At 43.0% G+C, this 22,653-nt stretch overlaps 1 protein-coding gene across 1 annotated transcript in view; it reads left to right on the top strand.

The window, feature by feature from the left end:
- The window catches only part of ARRDC4 (arrestin domain containing 4), a 204,741-nt gene extending 184,032 nt beyond the window's left edge, over nucleotides 1-20,709 (top strand). The window contains exon 8 of the mRNA XM_069625058.1: nucleotides 15,569-20,709. Within this exon, the coding sequence (XP_069481159.1) occupies nucleotides 15,569-15,625 (57 nt within the window). The 3' untranslated portion in view covers nucleotides 15,626-20,709. The remainder of the gene's footprint in view (nucleotides 1-15,568) is intronic.
- The last annotated feature ends 1,944 nt before the right edge of the window (nucleotides 20,710-22,653 follow it).

The following is a 22,653-nucleotide window of genomic DNA, read 5'->3' as shown; positions in this document are numbered from 1 at the left end:
GGGAGAAAACAAATTGACAAAGAATACTAATTCGAGAATGGGGTTAAAAGCAAAATGAAATCACATGAGCATTGAGTCGAAATGGTTGTAATTATAATGTGACATTGTCAACAATGTGATGCAATAAATATGTAATTAAAATACAGGAAATAATAAACTCAACAACGCAGCAAAAGGGAGAAAAGAGAAAACCGAATTGAATATAGAATTTATTTAAGAGTAATTGTTCTAGGTCAACTCTGGTGTTATCCAAGTTAGATACATAGAGATCCATATGGAGGGTTAATCAAAACCTAAAGTATTGCCAAGCTGAAATAATCATTGGCGTTCTTATTTAACAATAGGTGGCTTCTGGATCAAAAAATGGGGGATGTGGTGGAGTAAAGGTGTAAAAATATGATTAAGAAAAAACGTGGCATTAAGAATTCCTTTCGTTTTGGAATATTGGTGACCATATCCTTATGGTTCCATTTACGTTTTGAGCAGAATATGGACACGAGTTAATCAATAACCTATTGCTGGGGAACAATAAGGATAAAATCATGAACACTTAAATAGCTGTGAGCTGGTATTATATGTTATTGGATATCAACGTGATGTAAAAGCTACCAGCTAGATGAGTTGCTAGACAAAGGTTCCTTTGAGCAAATCATGGCTTGTATTCTGGCATTCTTAGCCTATTTTGCCAATTGCAGTGTTGTAATGCAGCCACATTTTCTCGTGAGTTCTGAAGTCCTACATTATTAACAGATGATCAATGGTGATCACTGGTGTGCTCATTAAAAGTTGATAATGAGCAATGAGATTCATTAAAAATAGTACTGCCACAAATACGAGCAGCTTACCCATTTTAGTGGAGTCTGTGCTTGTGTGGTTGCATGTTCCGCGTCTATAAATGGTAAACGGGTGAACACTGCAAGCATGTGAGTAAATAGGCGGGCAGAGCGGGGCAAATCTTGAAACTTGTTCTGTGAATAAGGAAGGTTTGTACCCAAACAAATGGTAATTGAATGAATATAGCTCAAATTATTGCTATTTTGAGTAGGTATTTTCAGATATTCCTTTACATACCCGATAAGCACTAAACATCGTTCCGTTCTGTGTCAAAACATGTTTGTGTTACTTTTTGGTTCAGTAGTGTAATCAGCATGATGTATTGAACGTTTCGTTACACAAATCCATTATAATGGCAAACTAAGTTCTGATTACACATTTCTCATGTCTTCATGTAAATGGTGGATGGATATGTAATCATGTGATGTTTGCGACATGTTTAGAAAGTGCCCAGAGGAGCACATTTAACTTGCGGTCAGTTCATTGTTAATCCAGTCTAACAGGAAAATTACATTTGCTTCCCTTTTTCGCATACAGAGTTCATGATTGCCCCCTCTTTCATGTTCTGCTTCCTGAAATCCCAGAAAACGCTCTTTCAGTCAGTGAGCAGCAAGTGGGTATCTTGTAAGCCCAGTTTTGATTGTTCGGAAGTGCTCTCCAATTTGTGGTTTGAGTTCTCTTTTGGCACTGTCCACATACATGATGTTACAAATGCAGCATAAATGACAGAAGTGTTTTGCAATGTATACATTGATCAGCACATAAATTAGGGATTTTCTCTCTAGCGTTTTTGTGCACACTGTCTAGGCACCACATGTATGAATTCTAGAAGATTCTTATTGAGCCCTTCCCCCTCGTATGCTAAGCACCAGGAAATTATTTGCAATAAAATTGGTCCCATTCTCCTCTGACATATTCTGTATTGGAGTATCATGTAGGATTTCATAAATGTGGCCTCTGAACACCTTGCAGAATCGCTACAGATAAAGTGACTCATTCAAAAATATATGGCCCTTGTCTTTTTAACATTGTTGGTTATAAGAAGAGCTTTTCTGATCGGTACACTATCGTCTCTGCATTTACCCCAGTGATTCCTAGTTCGAATTCCTGGAAATCGTTTAAAGTACCAATTATTTGAAATCGTGCATTGGGTTCCAACAAACTGGTTTTATTAAAGGGATCTTACAGGTCTCTTACTCGTCTGAAAACGTTCTTTTTAAGCAGTTCACTTCTCAGGTCTCTTGAATCTTGTGAACATGTGTTTATTTGGGTTTGTTTTGTTCTTCTGAAAGTTTGTAGTCTCTATGGTGTGGATTTATTTGAAATTCTTCTATAGCTAGATCCAGGCACTAGTGCATGAGAGCGCTTCAAAATATCAACAAATATAATTCACACAAGTTACCGCACAAAACAACCAAAAATAACCTAACTATGCAACATCACCTTGCCAGTTCGGAATTACAGAAAAGCCCATCAAAAAACAAACTACCACAACCATGATTTCATGGTTTTTCTTTACTTCAAATAGTCAATGATCATACCAAGATAATTGGGCACGGCATTCCACGCAGAAACAGCAACTCCTGAAAAAGATATTTTCTTAGTGGAAGCCAATTTCAAAATACAGACTTCTAAACCTTGAGATGCTCAACTTGTAAGACCACTTGAACCCCCTGAAATTGAGTTTCTCAGCCAAGTAACTGGGTGTATGAATAGCTTTATAAGTAATACATCACAATTTAATGGCAATCCAGAATTCTAAACGAAGCTAGCATAAGGAGAGCAACATCTAAATCATCTTATCACATTTCTGTGCTCCCACTACCAGTCGAGCTGCAGCATTGAAGCAGCTCTCAAAGGAGCCAGCAAAGAAGGTGGTATGGCCGACAGGATAGCATTTCCTTAGTAAATGTGAGCTAGCACTAAGGCATGTACCAAGGTACAAAAGTGACCAGGTGAAATGAAAGGTTTACGGATCTCAAAGACTCTTGCTTGTTGGTAGTCTTATAGGTGTTTGTGTAGGCAGTTGTGCCATTTCTTACAATAGATTTGTGGATAATTTCTTGGGTAGTGTAAAGTGTTTTCTGTCTGAATTCTTCTCCCCACTGAAAACTATTTAGGGGATTTCAAAACTGATGAAATATGGTCATCTGGCCACTCTGATTTTAACTAGTTGTAGTTACTTGATGAGATGGTCTGGGTAATAACCAATCTGTTGCTTTAGCCCAGTTTGCTCACAACTAGTGCCTGTACTACTTTTGTGGTTCATTCAGAGAAGGGAGGGGGATATCTTTCAGGAAATGCATTTGTTAAGGCACAGTTTTCAGATTGCCGGAAAGATTTGCAGAAAATATCATTTCTAACTTTTTCAAGTCAGAAAGGGGTGTGTGCACAGCGATTATGACCACTGGAATGAGATATGCAATTTTGGATTTAATCGCAGTTGGAACATTGTGGTTGTTCATTCATTAAAACACAGTTTGTTGGCAATCATCACATTTAGTATTGTGGGTAAGCATTTGGAAATATTGTTGTTCTCTGCTGTTTTTTCATTAGTCTTGTAAAATAGTTAATAGTTGTAAAATTAGTCTACTTATAGTTTAAGGTGTCTAGAATGCATGCTATTTGATGCAGAGAATCCTTTAATAGTCCCGGTGAGAGCAAGGATTCTTGTAAACTCTGCAATGCCATGATGTATTTTGGAGCAGACGTTTCACATTTGTACTTGTGTTTGAAGGATTCCACCAGTGTAGCATCTTGACATTTAAAGTTCAGTTTATACGAAATGATTGGTTCTTTGTTCTTTCACCGACAGAAGTTTTTTTTGATGGAATGTTTGCCATTCCACCTGTCCAAACCCCCACCCTCTGCTTTTAAATGCACCCCCCCTATATATTTTGATAGTTTCAATTTAATTATTTTGGGCAAACATTCCATCAAAAAAAACTCCTGTCGGCCAACCAGCGATCCATCCCCAGGCCTCAAAGTTTGAACTAGGCACTAGCTATTGTTTAGTGATAAATCAGTCTTGACGAGTAAGACATTGCATGCATAGAACAGAAATTCATCACCCTTGCCCCGTATCAAAAACCCCTTACCTCTGTGTTGGGCTTCATGATTATTGCATCTCAACCTGAGGATGGATTTCTTTTATTTTGACTACTGCATGTTGTTTAGGTACTCTGGTGTGGTCAGAAACCTGATTTTCATGAACAAGGTCTAAGGATTCAATGTAAGTTTGAAGTGGTGTGTTTGTTAGTATTTATAACATTTTGTCTACTAAAGATAGATTGGTGATTGGCCTGCAGTCGGATAGCTTGTAAGCTATTATACATTTTCCTCAGCAGTTGCTTTATAGTTGCCTATTTTAGTGCCGGCTCTACTGTTTTTCCATTAAGAACAATTCACTGCTTGGTTTGGCCACGCATGGGGCTAGCGTGTGCATTTGATCTCTGTGGCAGAGCACGGATAACGGTATACTTGGTGCGTCCGTTTTACATAACACTTCAATGAAGTGTACCTCATGTATGCTTTTAAAAGTATTGATTTTGGATGCCATCAATGGAAGAATCTGGTTAGTCTGAGCTTTTTTCTCATGGATTGAATTGTCAGACATCTGATCGTTTCTCTTCCAGTTCTAAGGTTGCCTTGATTTGGCTAATGGTTTGTCCGGTATTGGAATAATGCTTCATTTTTGTTTGGGGTGTCAAACAATCTGTGGAAAGTGATATTCCTTCTCTGTGTGTTGCATAGCCTGACTGTAGCTAGTGCATCCACGTTTGCATGAGAAAGACACTATTTTCTCTCCATTCTTCATAGTTCTTCTTTCTTTCCAGATACCCAAGTTCAGATGTTAACGTTTTTTTTATTGAGGGTTTTCTTTTCCTAAGAGGATAGGTGGTGCAATAGTTACTTCCATCTCATTATTTAGGGTCAATAAAAAACCTCCATGTTAAGTAGTGGATTTTTGAAGATAGCTATACAATTTCATTTATGTCCTGCTGAAGGACAAAAGAGGCTCCTCTGAGAACACCAACCAGTGAGAAATCATCTCATCCCAGAAACAGCATGTACAATATCAGAGAGACCACTGATGGACTAAGCAATCGGGTGAAGAGCGCTTGTGCCATCCCTTCTGAACTCCCTAGGGCGTCGAGCCAGGGGCATCCTAGTTAAGGGCAGAACATTTAAGGGCGAAGACCAGCCTCTTAGCCTAGGAGCTTTTTCTTTTCTGTGCTCTGCTACTTGTCTGTATGTACCGTTAATTGCTTCTTCTCAGCTGCACCCTCTCCATGCACTTCTCATGCTATCTCTTCTTTTCCCATTTACTTCTCTCTTCTATCTCCTCCGCTCAGATCCATCTCGACTCTCTCCCAATCCCTGTCATCTTTTCTCCTCAAGGCCACCTCGCTTCGGACTCCACTACCCTTTGTATTCACAAAACCTAGTCCAACCCTAACTTCCATTACACATCCTCCTCTGACAACCACCCCCATTGTGTCTCTATTTCTCAGGCTCGATGTTGCCATGCTTAGGCATCTCACTCTCTTTCTGTTGCTCTCTGTCTGCATTAAAATCTCCTCCTTTACTTCAGACCTATTCCTTCTTCATTCTTCTTCTCTGGACCTCATTACCCTTACTTCAACCAGATCCCTTCCTCTGATGCTGCAACACTCACTGCCTTTCATGACCCTGTCTACACCTCCACTCACCCTCCCAGTCCCACTGACAGGGGTGGTGGTTTAGGACTGTTTTCATCCTTCAAACCTCCTATGTCGCTTATTCCCCTATTCTCCTGCTAATTGTCCCTCATTTGACTACTCCATCTCCACAATCACTGCCCCCTACAGCATACATATTGTCTCTCTACCGGCCACCTGGTCCAGAAGAACAAATCTTCAACCACATCTCCCCACTAATTGACTCTCTCCCTCTGGATCACCACTTCATTGTCATTTGTGACTTCAATCTCACCTCTTGCTCTTTGATGCTTTAGCTACTGACTCCCCTCCACGGCTATAGATTATACCTCTCACATGCAGCCTGAAAACAACAGTGCAGAAAAGGTTTATCTCTTGGCAAAAGACAAGACACTCCTCTGATCTCCAATATCTCATTGCTCTTCAAAACTATTCCTCGACTCATAACTCTGCCAAACGGAACTTCTGTCGCTCTTTCATTTCGTCTCAATCCTCCCAACGTAGGCGCATCTGAAAATCTCAACTTAATTCTCTCGCCTCCATCTCCTCTAATCTTTCTGCAAATGATCTTGCCTTCTACTTTGCGTCTAACATTTCTACCATTCACAAAACCCCCTGTAATTACCTTCTAGCCCCACTGCTGCTCACTTTTTTCTCCACCTCCCGCTACTATGTCTTCCTTTGCCCCACCGACCTTGATGAGATTATTGCTGTAATCCACAAATCTAACCCTTCCTGTGCCCCCACTGCCCATGCACATTAAGCACATAGCTCCCAGTTTTGTTTCATATCCTACTCCCTCTTAAACTAATGCCATTTTCCCCTCATCCTACAAAACCTCTACGGTCTTCGCCCTGTCTCTCTTCTACCACACTATTCCAAAATCCTCGGGCGAGTACTATTCAATCGACTCACTGAGTTCCTTGATGCTCACAACCTCTGGGACCGTCTTCAATCTGGTTTCCGACCTCTGCAATGTATAGAGTCCGCTCTCCTCAATGTCAGCAACTTCATCTCTTCCTCTCTGCATACAAACCTTTCATCTATTCTTATTCTTCTCAGCCTCTCTGCTGCCTTCGATGCTGTCGACCATTCTGACTGTCTCTCTACATTACTTCTCCTTGGCTCCAGAGAGGAGGCCCTCGTTTGGTTTGCTTCATACCTTGCGCCCCCAGACACTTTCAGGTGTCCTTGAGCAGCCTTACCTCCCACTCGCCCTCCTTAATGTTGGAGTTCCCAAGGGTCTGTCCTTGGTCCACTTCTCTTCACTCTCTATACCTCAGCTCTTTGCCCCCTGATCTCCTCTTGCAGCTTCTCCTATCAACTCTTCACTGACGACACTCATATCTTCTTCTCCCTTCACTCCTTATGCGATGAGATGTCATAGAACATTTCAAACTGTCCCTCTGCCATCAAATATTGGAAGGCATCTCACACGCTCACCTTCTACTCCCCCAAGACTGAAGTTCTTCAACCAGACAAAGAGGCTATCTCTTCCTGTCCTCACAACCTTCCTAACTCTGCTTTCGTTCGTAACCTTGGTGTTATCTTCGCCCCATCACACATCTTCTCGCTCCTCTTCTCCAAATCTGCTACTGCAGCCAGATTCAACCTCCTCAATATCGGAAGAATCTGATTTCTTCCTTTAAACACTGCTAAACCACTAATATCCTTGTTGGTCCTTTCTAGATCAGACTACTGTGCCAGTCTCGTCTATGGCCTCCCGAACCATTCTCTTTAACCTTTGGACAAAGTCTTCAACTTCACGGGCTGCCCCCTTTTCAACCTTTCTCGCTTTACCTCTACCTCCTCTGCCTGTCGCCAGACAGGCTGGCTATCTATGAAACATAGTGGCTAAGTATAAACCTCTTCTTATCATCTTCATTACTATCCATGGACTTGCTTCACCCTACCTATTTGCTCAACTCACTCCCTACTCTCCTCCTCGCTCATTAAGATCATCCTCAGCTCACCTCCTTGCCCCCACGTGAGCCCCCTGTGCTCCCTCTCGTTTCCTATCTCTCTCTCTTTCTCTTTTTACCCCCCCTCCCCCCGCACCCTCTCCATCACTCCCCTTCTCTGGAATGCTCTTCCACTCCCTCGCCATACTACTTCAACTCTACCATTATTTAAATCCAACCTCAAAGCTATCCTTCTTTCTGAAGAACTTGTTTCCTGGCACTTTACATTACTGCATCACCCTGTGTACCCCTCCCTACCCTTAATGGACCACCCGTCAGCACTTTTAAATCACCCCTAATCCTTAATTCACCACTTCTCCACCATACCGTTCCTATGTCATTCTTTCCTGTCCCTGTCCATGGTTTGTTTCCACCTTCCCCCTGCAACATCTAGTCTTCCACATTCTCTCCCCCCATTGTAAAAGACACATGTTCTCTGCTCTGTTATCAGTGGTACATTCTGTGCTCGTTATCCCCATAATGAGACTTCCTAATTTATTTATTTGACCAAGTCATTTCTATCCAGTAATTTGATTTCACTAAAGACCAGAAAGTGATCTGAAAAGTTGTTTGATTACATGTGGTTATATTACACCGATCACTACCTCCTCATCATCAACGACCACTACAAAGCTGACGTGTGGCACAGTCTATGTTGCATAAATCTGCAACAACTACGGCCACCTCGTCTACCGCCAAGACTTATGTCTTGCCATTGATAGTCCCAAGAGGGATTGCACAGGCTCGAGATCCATCATCTGCATGGTTGTTCCTACACAGACCCAGCTGATCTTCCACTCAAGGAGTTCCCTGAAATTGACTCTTTTCACCCCCCCCTCCAATGTCTCTGGCGGTGAAGCTATTTGATGTACTTCCTGAGGAACACAAAAAGGAAGGTTTCCTTTATCAACGGCGTGACTCCGTGAGAAATGCAGTAGTGGCCATGCCAGTCCTGGAAGACATTTTGGGAGGAGTGTCTGCTTGTGATGAGATGCACCACCCAAAAAAGATTTCTTCGAGAAGTCTAAGGCTCCTGAATCCACCCCAAAATGCCTCTCTACCCAACGTGAAGCAAAAGAATGTCTTGTGAAAGCGTCACCAGACCTGAGGTTACCAAATGTTTTAGTAAAAACTACTGCATATTGTCCTTAAATACTCCGTTCATCCTGAATGGGTTTATTCATCTCATCAAATGAGGAAGCCATATGTATGTAAAAATGCATTAATCTCTTATTTTATTCAGATTGTTTTTCCATATGGTTTGAGCAGAAGCCTCTACCGCTGATGCATTTCGGACCGCAGGCCTTCTTCAGGGCCGGTTCACTTGGATAGGTCATGAGAATTTTTTTCCTTGGTGTCTCCAGAAGCTATTGTCAAGACACTGCTGTTTAAAGTCTGTAAGTACTCTTCCATGTGCTTTCGAAGTCCCGGTTCGGTGCAGCGAATGGCTGTTTCCAGCACCTGCATGTCCACAATCCCACGATCCTGCTGGATGCTAATGTGGGTCATCCTCTTCTTCAGTTGGCGAAGATCGTCCTGGACCTGCTGCAGTATGTGCCCCATGCCGCCCGTCCCCAGCCCTGCCATGTCGGGCGCTCGCCTCACTGTGTACCGAAAGTGGCCGGGATTCCGTTGTCTCGGCATCCGCGCAAAAATGTTCTGGCAATCGTTCTCACCCTTGCTTTATACATCTTGGCAAAGAGGGAAAGCAGCTGAATGCATTTGGGAAGAGAGGCATCTCCACACCCACCACCATCTAAGCGGCAAACTCTATGGCTATCATCCCCCGTTATGACCCGGAGCTCTGATAAATATTGGGCCCTAACCTTGATTTCCTGCCAGATGACAAGCGAGAAGAGGCACTGACTCTCTGGCATGAACGTGAAGCGGCTTCGGACCTATCATTTCCATTCCGGTGGGTATCGTAGACACAGGGTTCAGGCAGATGGGTGATGAAACTGTGTTGTGGCGTCAGCCACCAATTTCCGTCCAAAATTGCAATCCAATGTGGATGACATGCTGTTTGATAGTATTGAGTTATTTGGCAAGAAGGTGGATGACACTTGTGAGAAACCTGAGGGTATTCTCCCGTGCAGGCCTCAAGAATCCCTTATTCAGGTGGCCTGGAAAAGGCTGATGCTCTAAGACCCAACTGTAGAGGTCAGACAAGCGAGAGAGGATCACCTGGATGCGGGATCTCTAGGTTATGCTTGGGGGAAATAACCCAGGTGAGACCCAGTATTGTACCGAAGAGGAAGGTGAGAAGGACGGAGTCCATAAGGCTTTTGTAGGTGGTACCATCTCTGCCTCCCTTCCTCTCACCGCATCTCTCCTGCCCAAATCCAACAAACCCTCCAAATATTAATCTCCTCCTCCTAGGATCCCAAACCCCTGTATATTCAGAAACCACCCTAATACTCCGTCATTCTCATTCTTGTCTCTCCGATTGTTATTTTCCACACTCCCAATCTGCTCAAACAAAACACTACGGTTCTCACTACCCCCCCCTGTTCATCTTATGATAATAATTCGGGTCATTCCCGTTTGTTTCACAAACCCTACAAAACGTACCTTTCCGAAATCACCTACCCCCTAGGAAGAAAGCTATAATTCCATATAAAACATCTTCCCCATCCCACCACATAGGACATTCAAAAACACTACCCCACCCGCTCTCCGACATGAACAGTTTTGCACACCACAGACAACAGACTAACACCCGAGCCGTTCACCTGACATGCCCTAATGCATGGGTCGGGCAATTGACCCAAACCGCACACACCTGCCGGCTCTTTCATTTCCCCAGGGGGATAAAAGGTGGAGCATGAGAGCACAAGACGAGCAAGGCAGACCGCACGCTGTGAGAGCTGACGCAGCACGGCAGTTCAGGAGGAGGAGAAAGACGGCGTATACCGAGAGGGTGACAAGGAGAGAAGCAACCATGCCCTTTTTGACCAAGGCCCGTGAATTCTCTGCAGAAGGAATCGTAAGACCACAGCGTGTGTTGCAGCAGATGTCGACAGTACACGAGACCCTCCTCTACTGATAACCAAGCCGGGTAGAGATGCTTGTCTCTGTGGTACCAACCTTGACTCCAAAGAGGAAGCAAGCTAAGTTGTTCATCACAGCCGGTAAGTCGAGAGGAGATTCGATGAGAAACCGAACTGTGTTAAACGAAAAGTAGCAAACTGCTAAATTGAACCGTGTAAGGCTAATAAATAGAGTTATTCAGAAAGTGCGAAAACCAGCAACAGAGGAGTCCGGCACCACATGGGTGCTCACTCAGGAAACTTTGGGCGATTACCCGATTGTTGAAAGTACCATAACCAGAAGGCCTTGGGGAAAGGCAAAAAGGGGTCCAAGTGGTCATACAGGAGTCTTGTAAAAATCCTCTTTTCAAGATGAAAGTCTTTGACCGACAGATGATTGAGAAAGTTAAGGGAAGTGAATCCTGCATCGTAAGAATTGAATGAGAAAGGTACAATTGACAAGATAGTCGAGTGAACCCGAAGGAGGGATGCCAACAAAATGGGGCGAAGTCTGAAGTCCCTATGAATAGTGCGTTTACAGAAGTGCACCTGACGAGGGATGTCCACCGTGAACCGTTTAGAAAAAGTTGGCAAGCATGAACCCTGCAGAGGGATGCCGACAGAAAGGGGCGAAGCCTGAAGAACTTTTTAAAAAGACATTAAGATTTGTGAATGCAAGAAAGGCCATCGTGAACCCGATTGAGGGAGTCCAACAGTCAAGAGGAATCTGAGCCTCAAAGAGGGGGATCCTAGGGTAAAAAGTCATCACCCAAAGATTGGTGAATATAAAAAGTAGAAAGCGTATGAACGAGCGCCATAGTGAACCCGGCGGAGGGAGGCTGAAAATCGAGAGGGGCTTGAGCCCGATCGAGAGAAACACGAAAGACCAGGCAAAGTGGATTGTCCGCCTTGACACTAAGCAGACAGGAGATCACAAAAGACCAGGTCAAGAGGATTGCCACCCCGGCATTTGTGGAGATACATTTGGAAGGAACGTTTTGTTTATTTGTCTTGCATCAGGTCCTCGAAGGCAAGAGGCTTTTAGGAGTAAAGAGATTTGACCGTCGCCGGCCCTGATACCTGAGTGGAACTGTCTCTTGCTGAGTAAGCTGGAGACTGTGCGAGTCCCACCTTGTCCCAGTGCTCAAAATGTGGGCAAGGGACAACCCTGGCAATCACATCCTGACTTATTATTTGTGAACACTTCTTCCTTTATTAAAACCCCTATCCCACATTCTTTCTGTAATTAGTTGTAAGGATTTGGCAATAGGTTTTTTAAAAAAATATTTAGTATAGGCCTTTTACTTTGACAAGATTCCACAAGGACTGGCTTTTTTTCATTTGATGGTCAAAGCTTGCTCCCATCTTAGATTTAGGTTAGGCGTTTTTCCACTCTGCATTTATAGTTTAATAAACACCCTTGAAGTGTGATCACTTGTGTCAGACTTTACTGTTGCCACCATGAGTTCCTTACACGTTCTCCAGGCCATCAAGGCCTACACGGACACTGCTCATTCTCTGGGAACTGTGCAGTTTTCCCAAAGCCTCTCTGGACCACAGGTCTGCCTATTGATCCCAAACATCACATCCAGGCTCATCCAGGAGGGTTATAAAGGAAGATATCTACGTTGCTGCGGTTCTTTCCTCAGAAGCCAGGTTCCAAAGCTGGCCTGATCAGGCCCAAGCTCCAGCCTCTCCACACCCCATTGGTAGGGTGACTTTCCAACTTCGTCACACGGTGGGCTACCATCACCACAGACAAGTGGGTGTTGTCCCTCATTCAATTAGGCCACACTCTGAAGTTCATTGGCCATACTGTATCCATTACTCCTGTGCCAAAGTCCAAAAAACACCAGCCACTGCTTCGGCGCAAGGTGCAATCCCTCCTTGCAAGGTGAGCAATAGAGCCCATTCCACCTCATTTGCAAGGCACAGGGATACCCCTGATACTTTCTGCTCAAGACAAAATCTGGTGGTTGTAGGCCCATACTCGTCGTACACAGGTTCTCCCAGCTTATCCACCACACAGAATCTGTTGGTGGTCTCCACGACCACCAGTTTTGCTTCAGAGCAGCCAGAGGCACAGAAACTGCGCTCCTGAACAACCCGGAAAACATGCTCCCAAATCTCGATTGCAACTCTCCTTCCATTCTCATCCTTCTTGACCTTTCCTCTGCGTTTGATACAGTCAATCATTCTACCCTTATAAACCGGTTCTGTGATACCCGTGGCATCATGGACTTGGCACTGGACTTGCTCACCTCTTCCTCTCTGACTGACCATCCCAGGTTCAAGTGGGCCCTTTTCCCTCCTCCATCACACTCTCCACCTGCGGTGTCCCTTCTTGCTCTTCAACATCTACCCTGTCCGTCTCGCCTATTTGATCTCTGCCTTCTCTCCTTCCTTCCAGTGTGTGTTGTGGGGACGACATGCAGCTCTCCTTCAAGATTACCTCCACTGCCTCTTCTTCCTCACGCATTCCTGACTGTCCGACTGCTATTCAGGCATGGTATGCTGCTAACAATCTCTGCCTTAATGCCAGTAAGACTGAGATCCTTCTCATTGGGACCCCAGCTCCGTCCTACTCTCTGGCTGCCCACCATGGGCCCTTTCCCGTCACCCTCTTGTGAAGAAAAGAATTTTGGTGTCATCTTTGACTCCTCTTTCTCTCCTAACATCATGGACCTTGCCAAGAAGGCCCACTTCCAGCTGCACCTCCTCAGAGGCATTCTCCCTTTCCTCAGCTTACCCCAGAAACTCAATGTCTCTAGAGCTCTGGTCCTCTCTAGGCTGGACTACTGCAACAGCCACTTCCTCAATCTGACTAAATCCTCCCTTCGCCCCCTTCAACTAATCCAGAATAGGACTGCAAAACTTGTCCTTGACCTCAAGACCAGGGAATGCATCTCTTCACCCATACACTCTCCACTGACTCCTGGTTGCTGTGAGGATCAAGTTCAAGACCCTCTGCATCATCCACAAGGCTTTCTGGTGCCTGGCATCCTGCTACATCCAACTCGTGCTCCCAAAATACCTCCCTGCAAGAGTCCTTCGGTCTTCTAGCTCCAACACTCTGCAGATGAGATGCTTTTCCATGCAAAGAGTGGGGGGTAGATCTCTCTCTTCTACAGGTGCCGCCCTCTGGAATGTCCTCCCTCCCCCTCAGACTTGAGCTGGATCTCCTTAAGTTCTGGAAGCTTCTCAAGATCCTCCTTTTCTCTTCCTCCTTCCGTCTGCCGTGCTAATGTCCCCCTCTGCCTCATTCTGACTGGCTGTCTGGTTCCTTCTGACTCATACAGGGCGCCAAGCTCTCCTCGACCAGTCTACCCCAGCACTTGGTCTCCCCTGGCCCCCGGCCCCTCCGAATCCTGCACCTGCCCTAATGGGCTCCCCCCTGCACGCCTATTGAGCCCACCCAGCCCCTTCGTTTGCACGTAACATGTGGACCTTCTTTCCCTTGCACACTCTGCATTCCCCTAGCACTTGTCCACCTGACCTCCCCTTAGTACTGGCATAGCCCAGGGCCCCCCATCCCCTTAGCTAATGCACACTCACCACTCTGACCTGCACTTCCTTTCCATTCTTAACATTAGCACATTCTGCTCTGACTGGCACTTCCCCTTCCTCCCCACTCCCATGCACTTCTTTTTACTGTACTGGCACGATTCGAATGACACAAGGCATTTGGCTGCCATTTCACGTTATACATGTTCCCCATGGATGCCTTCACTATGGACAGACTGGTCAAAGAAATCCTCAAGGGACTGTTTAGGTTCTTTCTCCCTGTCGAAGCTCTGACTCCAGCCTTAGAGTTGGATGAGGTCCTCTCTAAGCCAATGGGTCCTGCCTTTGAGCCACTACACAAAGCATCTGTGGAGTTGTATTGAAAGGCCGTCTTCCTGTTTGCCATTACTTGTGCCAGGCGGGAAGGCATAATTCAGGCTCTTTACTGTAAGCCTCCTTACTTGACTTTTCATAAGTCTAAGGTGGTCCTTCGCATGAACCCTTCTTTCATGCTAAAGGTTCCATCTTCATTTCACCTTAATGAACCATTGCTTTTGTCTGTGTTCTTTGGTTCTCCTTCATCTTCTGCGGAACGCTCCTTGCATTCTCTGGATGTGGTCTGAGCCCTAAAGTTCTGTGTGGCTCTCACTAATGACTTCTGCAAGTCATCACCATTGTTTGTATCTTTTGTTCCTTCCAACAAGGGAAACGCCCTTTCAAAAGTCTGGTTGTCGGCATGCATTTTACAGTGTCATTGGCTGACTAACAAGACCCTTCCAGGCAGGCCTATAGCACACTGACGAGAACTGTGGCTGCAACTACAGCTTTCCTGTCGGTGTTCCCCTGCTGGATATTTGCAGGGCGGCCACGTGGACGTCTGCCCATACTTTCCTGATGTTCTACTGCATCAATGAGAATTCCAGGGAGAAGTCCCAGGTCGAGCAGGCAGTGGAACGCAGCCTGTTTGGGTGGGGTGAGTTCTTTCCTGCTTGTATGTACTGTTTTATAATCTTATTCAAACAACATGTGAATCTATGCGAGTTCCAGTGTTGGAGAAGGAATTTGTTACTTACAAGGAACTCCTGTTCTCAGGCATTAGTATCTTCCATAGATTCACATGCGACCTTCCACCTACCCCGCTTGGCTGTTCTTGGCTCACATTGCCACTTCACGTGAAGACAGACCCCAGGGGTTGATCTAAGGGAGACTGTGAGGTAATCGAGCACATAAGTGAGCACTCAAGCAGTTTAAAATGTAAAGGTAAATTGATTTAATGTTACAAAGGATTCCCAGCCTGTCGCAGGGGAAGATTCAAATAGCATGTGTATCTATGAAAGTTACCAATGCTGGAGAATAGGCGTTACAGGTAAGCAACCTATTCTATCTCTGTGGATGGGCAGGAAGACTGTGTATAGACCCAAGTGATGTCTAGTAATTGCTTGATTGAAGCCATTGTTGGAAGAAGGGATGGACAATGGATATGTGCACTTGTAATTATGAAGAGTCTAGATCTAATATTACTTTCACATATTTTCCACAGATTGATCCGCATCCCTGTGGAATTAACGAGCAGCAGCAAACGGCTTCATTCATATAATCTGAAGTGGTTGGAAGTCCAGTACTCTGCAGCTTTTTTCACAGAAGCATTATTCGTTTGCATTTCCGATGTGCCCTTATTTTTCAGCTCTAAGCGAAAGTGCACTCTTTAATGGGTAACACTTCTTGTTGAAAGAAATAAGTAAAACCACTTGCAAAACTCTACCATTAATATCGGAAAGCTGTTCTCCCATATTTCTTCTGATGAATGTTAAGCAACTGAGGCCAAGAAGCATAAAAGAAGCCAACTGTGAACCATAAGAAAAGCGGGGTTGATGCAAATGGCAAGCACAAGGTACACGTGAGGTTAAGTTGTCAAGGTCCATGTCCAAACATTGGGAAATAATTCCTTGCCTTTTACTTCTTGATTTTAATCGCAAAGAAAAAAATAAGGTAATCCAAAAAAAAAAATGAGATTTTGGTGCGTCTAAAAAAAAGACTATGGACAAGAAGTCGAGGAGCAGATCTCTGGTGCATTGAGCGGCCTTCAGGAGCTCCAGATAACATTTCAGGCACTGCACCATTCATCGTTCATGGGCTGTGAACTGGTACTGAAGAGCACTGTGAAAGTAAACATGTCACACCTGTCCATAAAGGCAAGGTTTATTTTGGGTACATGACATAACGAGACACATCTGTTTGTTAATGTGAAATTGTTAAATGATATGTTTGATAAGGGAACAGGCTAATCCCTGGTGCTAATCTTGCGATTTGTGATCTGTCGCCCTTTACCGTCGGTAGACCTATTAGATCCTTTGTAAAATGAGTTTCCTGAAAAGGCATTTCATGTCTCTTCAGGCTACCTCCCGAGGGCTTTGAGATACAGTATACAGACCCTTTTACATTATCCAGACGTTTTGCACCTTTGCAGAAACAACTGCCTATTTGCCCACGAGGGTGGCAAAGGCGCAGCCTATCACTGTTTTGCCTTACATCATATCGGGAGTTAAATTCCCAAACTGCCTAACACTAGAATGTTTTTGCAGTGCCTTGCCACCTTCAATCACCCTTTACACGTGGCTGTGCTATTTGATGGGCGTTTTTCAGTCCAATCATCTTTACATATTTTCCGCCAGGCGTATTTGATGGAAAGATTTACTGATTCAAGTACAGTGATGTTTTTTGTAAAGAAGACTGTGCAACCTTCTCATTCAGCAACTGCCGATAAAGACAGAGCAACCAATGCAGGTTTCCTTACACTGACCTTGGATCTAGACTTTTGTTTACAATAAGGAACAACCTTCCTCTATTTACAGTTTATTGTTACACAAAAAGCAGTACAGATATTGGATGTTTGTCAAGTTTAGTGTTTATTTGGCAGTTTAAGCATTCATAAAACTGTCGATTCCCATTGGTGCTGCATAACACTTTGGCAGCACATATAGTAAAATTGGAACATACGCCTGTGTCCAGTAATGTTTCAAAGGGCTTCTGAAAACAGTAGCACTAGTCACAAGAAGCAGGATTATTTTTCATTAGATAAAACAAGTTAATACTTAACATTATTGTAAGTAATATTTTTTCTTCTGTCTTCAAAGCACTTTCAGCTCCAAACACAAAAACGAGTGCACTTTTTAGAAACGGAGATCCTGTTTTTATAGAGCCCATATTAATATGACACACATGTATCCATTATGGAATGTTTTAGCACAGTATGAATTCCTCAGCGTAGCCTTAATACAGGTAGTCTTCATTAGTCGCCTATTTCAAACAACAAGTTTATCTTCAACAAGAAAGTAACACTCATGTGCATTATTTATTAGCTTGTACAGCAGGGTCCCCCTTTTAATGATTTTCCCACCTCAGAATGATTCCTCCGATCTATTGAATTTTATTTCCATTATCTTTGAAGATAGGTTTCTCTCTCTCTCACACACACACACACATAAGTTTTGTATAGCAAAAGCCACCCCCTCTCCCCTCTGTTTGGCAGCCTATACGCTGCTATCTTCAGACTGGTAGCCTTCTGTTAGTTGCATTGGAAGCACAGCTACAAAACAAATTACTTTTCTAGGAATCTTAAACAAAATGGAGTGCCTTTTCAAATGTGTTTTAGTGTAAACCGTATCAATTCTTCTTAGCAAAACTACCAAGAAAAATATAACTACCATTGCTGCAATAAAAGTAATTGTGTTCATACGTTTAATTTTGAATCCCATGTAAATTGTACTTTTAACATGATTTTGCTGCCAAACAATTCTGATTTTTTTTTTCCCCAAAAATCAATTTTTGTCTAAAAAGACAAGTGAATTGATGGCAACAAATAATATACAGATCGTGTTTTTTTAACCAATCTATGACTGAAAAAAAACCACATATGTGTAGGCATTTTTTTTCCATGTCATGATGAAGAGTTGTTTATGGGATCCGTTTTTCCTCCTTTTCCTTACTAGAACACATGCTAGTGCCACAACACTTAAAGCATTGTAAACCACTGCTTATGATTTGCTTTAACACGCTTTCTCAGTTAAAACCCAGACATTTCCCTACATTTACTACAGGTATTGCAGAAGTTGGGTGGTGATCCAGTTACAATTAAATTTAAAAACTGAAGGGACACGTCCTATTTTAAACAAAAATATCACCTTCCAAATTTCATGAAACACCTATGGGAAGCAGCTTCTAGATATCAAGTCCCAATACTTTTCATGTATTATTTTACGACAGTATAGGGTTACTTGCGTATAGAACATTGCATTTCATTTAAATGAGCATTCTTATTCTGTTCAGTTTCATCAAACATTAAAAACACAGAAAAGGACTACGCTGAAGACTGAGAAAGAAATAGCCAGACTATTTTCTTAAATGCCCAGATCGCGGCTGTTTTAAGTCCTCGTCTAGGCTGCTGTGCAGCCAAGATAAGTGGACACATGGAGATACGTGAATGCCAAAGAAGAGCTGCTAAGTTGAGCGGGTACGTATGGAGGTTCCCACCCATACTAATGAATCAATAGCAAATGAATGACCCTTGAAAACAAGATGTATGTTGGCCAGAATTGCCTTAACTTTTTTTTAGAAAGTTAGATAAAATAGCTGTTCTTCATTTAAATGTCTTTATATTCACAGTTTACTTTAAATATGAAATTAGTCCTTGCTATCTCTTCCATGTTAACGCTCCAGTCCAGGTCCTTTTTGGACCAGGGTTTTTATTATAGTCCATATTTCACAAGATTGCAGTTGATGCTCTTGCAGGTCACAGGCTCTTTAGCTAAAGCGTGAAATGTCCACTTTTCTGGCAGAAAGGAAACAGCACAATGGAACCGCTCCACTTCTTATACTTTTACTGAAGAAGCAAATGTGTGTCGATTCCTTTAGTACATCACCACTTTAATGGAATAATTCAATGTTTCTTTTACAATATCTCAAAAGGGAAAAGAAATCACCAAAAATAAAGTAATCTTGAGGAATTTGAATGGATTCTAATTCAGGATTGTGAGGGAAATATGAATGCCACAATGTGCTTATTACTAATCTGTGGATTATGAATGATTTATTTAGTTTTTACAAAAATGACTGCAACCAAAAAGATGTAAATGAAATAGCAATTTCAAGTGCATCTTTTGAAGCCATGTCTCTAATATCTACAGAACTGCTGTGGCCTTCTCTTTTTTCTCTTGGCTGCAGACTGAAATTGAAGCCAGATGTAACTTTAGAATGCAGCTAAAGTAAGATCTAGAGATGGGGTGTGAAACATCGGATCCTGCAGGCCGTTCCTCTGGCCCTAGATCCAGACTCCTCTGCCACAGAGGCTTGGGTTTCTGTATGGGGAGAGAATGACATGTAACCAGTTTCACTGCAGATCATCGGGATCCCCACCAGACTAGAAGCTGCTGTAAACCTGAAATGATGGGATATTAAAGCAAGGGAAACAATGCAGTGTTGAGCAAAAATGGAACCAACAAAACAATACATGGACATACAGTGGTCTGACCATTAGGCAGGTAATTTCTTTTTACAAAACCCTGAACAGTATTTGTTTCTGCAGCCATCCCGTAGGAACTAGGCAACCTTTTTAATAAGAGAAGCACTTATTTTGAGCTCGGCCTGAAACATACCATTACCAGGAAGAATATACAGTCATTATTAAACTGCCAGTTCCCTCAGGAGTCTAGCACATGCTTACTTTACAAAATGTGCTTAACAAGGTTCCCGTGCATGAAAGATTCACACTGAAAGCTTGCAGCATAAAAGTAAAATAAAGTTGTATTTTGAGATGCAGCTTGTCCAACCTCTTTGTTTTAAGAAGGTGTAATTCCTCAGTATGGTGGTAGTGGCAACTGTATCAGGCCTTTCCTCTATGATAATTTGGAACAAATGTACGTTTGTTTGCTCCACAACCATCGTTTCTAATGGGCACACGTGTTCTTATGGGCAACGCCATGATTTGCTGCAGAGAAATGCTCTTGTGAACTGTTGCTAATTTAGCATCTGTAGCATTGCAATATGTGTTCCCTGTCGAAATATGTTTATATCCTATAGTTTCTTATCAAATGTATCCTGAAAGATAAGAATTTCGTGTTAGCCAACCAAACAGTGTAGTTTTTATATTTAAAAAAAGCCAAAAACAGATGTTCTTGCAGCAGCAATACCTTTATTAGGCTAACTCCATATTTTAGTTTTCTGCAATCATTCAAATCCACTTGGCTCTAGTGCATCTTTTTAGCCTCCTTTTAAAAAATAATTGGGAAGGAAATCCCCCTCACCTCCCCTCTCTGAACCCTCCGGAGTCGTTTAAGTCTAACTCATTTCACTTGCACTATTCTCTTGCACTATGCTTTAAAAACCTACTAGCTGCGACTCTGTATTATGATGGGTTTCCTTTTTATGGCTACAGTGGTGCGGCCCACATGAGGTGCTTAGGCATGTAACCAGGGCCCCTGCCTGATTTGAGTTTGACACCCCAGTTCTAGAGAAATCTTGTTTGCACAATACTGAGCACTGAATGCACGCATTTCATTTTTGAAAACAGTGCAGCTTTAATGTCGAAATTAAATGTGTTTTTGTTACGTTTGTCTTTTAATGCTGTACCCATGTTTGTTTGAGCCCTGTGGGTTCTTCCTTTGCTAATAAAATATATTAAACCAACATTTCATTATATTGTTAATGTCCAAATTAAGAAAAATGGCTTCATGTTTTTCAGCTTGGCAGGTGTGAATTGTAAATCGCAGAAAGCTTTTATTTCCCCTTTTGTTCCAATTCCATTGTGTTCCTGAATGTAATTTCTTTGTGTGAAATTATTGTTCCAAGGGAGATACAACTGACCACACAGGGATGATTCAACACATGTATTTGTTCTCTGCAGGGAGGGGTAACGGAACAGCTACTGGAGTAGGTGAGCAACACAAAATGAGAGATTCTCTAGGACCAGTGTCAGCATGGTTGATTAAATTAACTCAGGTGAAGGGCCTATGCTTAGAGAACCTAAAATTCTGAATCCGAGGTCCGGTAGCCCACATAGTTTCAGGGAACCACATCTAGGAAAGTGTTCAGGCTTCCAGTTTGTAAGTGTGCCAGCACAATTCTTTATTTGGCATTGACAGATCCCAACGAGGAGTAGTCCTTTTGGGCTCTGTAGAAAGGATGCACTAATACCGGGCAAGACCAATCCAATTACCTCTCACCTCACTCTTATCCTGGTGGTCTGCTGCCCTTCAGAGGGGTAAGACGTTGCAATTTCCCTTTCTTGCCCTTGTGATCCTCTTGGAAGGCCACCCCTCCCCAACACACGCTTGAGTCCTGTATCAGTCTTCATTAATTATAACCCCCAACCAAGAGTCAAACTCTTGGGTATGAGCACACCACTGGCTTAACTTAGGCTCCCAAGGTTTTCAAATGTGTTTTGTTATCTCTGGTGGCTTTGTAGCTACAACCAGTAACTGAGTGGGAATCGCTAGCCGTATTCACTGGCAGCTCCTATTGAAGATATGGCTGCTGCCAGCCTCCCATAAGGCTTCTTAATGGGGCTTCTCGTTGAAGTGTTAGCCCTTCTACAGTGTGTCTTACTTAGCTTATTCACCTCCTGTTCTTTGGCTCTCTTACAATGTGGCCTATTTGGCTTGGCCACCTCTGGTTATTCTTCTCCCCTGCTCCTCTCACTGGTTCAAGATCAACTTGCTGGAATACTGTCCTAACGCCCACACTAATAGCTTACTTGTGTCTCCTTTTATGTGGGCTTTTGCATTCATTGTTCGAGTTAGCATTCAGATGTCTGTTTCACCCTCAGCCCGGCGTTGTGTGTTTTGTGTGGCCTAATGAGTTTCACCACTTCCCCCTTTGCATGTCATTGTTTCCCCATTATTTTCAGCTGCTGTAGGTTTTCCAATGACTGAATTGGTCCCCTGGCCCCAACCACAGCACAAAGGCAAAGCTTGTCTGAAAAGAAGAGGAGAGTGGGCACCGCTACGTTAACACAAAATATTTGAATTATTTGGTGCAAGCTACAAAAGGATCCATGAACTAAAATTTTAATTAGCATTAAAGGAAAACTGAAGAAAATATCCACAGTGATGACTGCACCAGAATAGTGAAAAACTACTGGCGTTCTACTTAAATGTCATAATTCATAATAATTAAATGACAAATTATTAGAATAGCATATGTTTATGGCATTTAATGCTCAATATTAGGCAGATCATATTGGCCAGTGCAATCCAGACCATCTAGGGTCCTTCATCAGAGCAACATCTGTAAAATAGAAAAAAGCACATGGCTAAATACATAATTCTGCCTAGAAAAATGTAACCAGAAAGAATTCTTAGTGAAGTAACAACATACCTGGCGAGATGACATGCCAGACAGGCTGCAGCATGTTTAAAATTAAAAATGCATGAAGTCAAAGTAAAAAAGGGGAACATTAATTTAAAATACCCCCCAAAAAGTGGGTAAGATCAACAAGGTAATGTTTTGACATGTGAATGATACTTAATTATACCGCTTCCTGGCATTGAAAAAGATATATATGAAAACATGGTCCTCCCAGTCACGCATAATTCAAAATCTATTGGATACCTTCTACCCCAAAACGTTCCT

The sequence above is a fragment of the Ambystoma mexicanum genome, chromosome 11 (assembly GCF_040938575.1).
Source record: "Ambystoma mexicanum isolate Mex_15411 chromosome 11, UKY_AmexF1_1, whole genome shotgun sequence".
Lineage (NCBI taxonomy): Eukaryota > Metazoa > Chordata > Amphibia > Caudata > Ambystomatidae > Ambystoma > Ambystoma mexicanum.
Note: the sequence above shows the minus strand (reverse complement) of the source record. Positions and strands in the feature narration are given on the sequence as shown.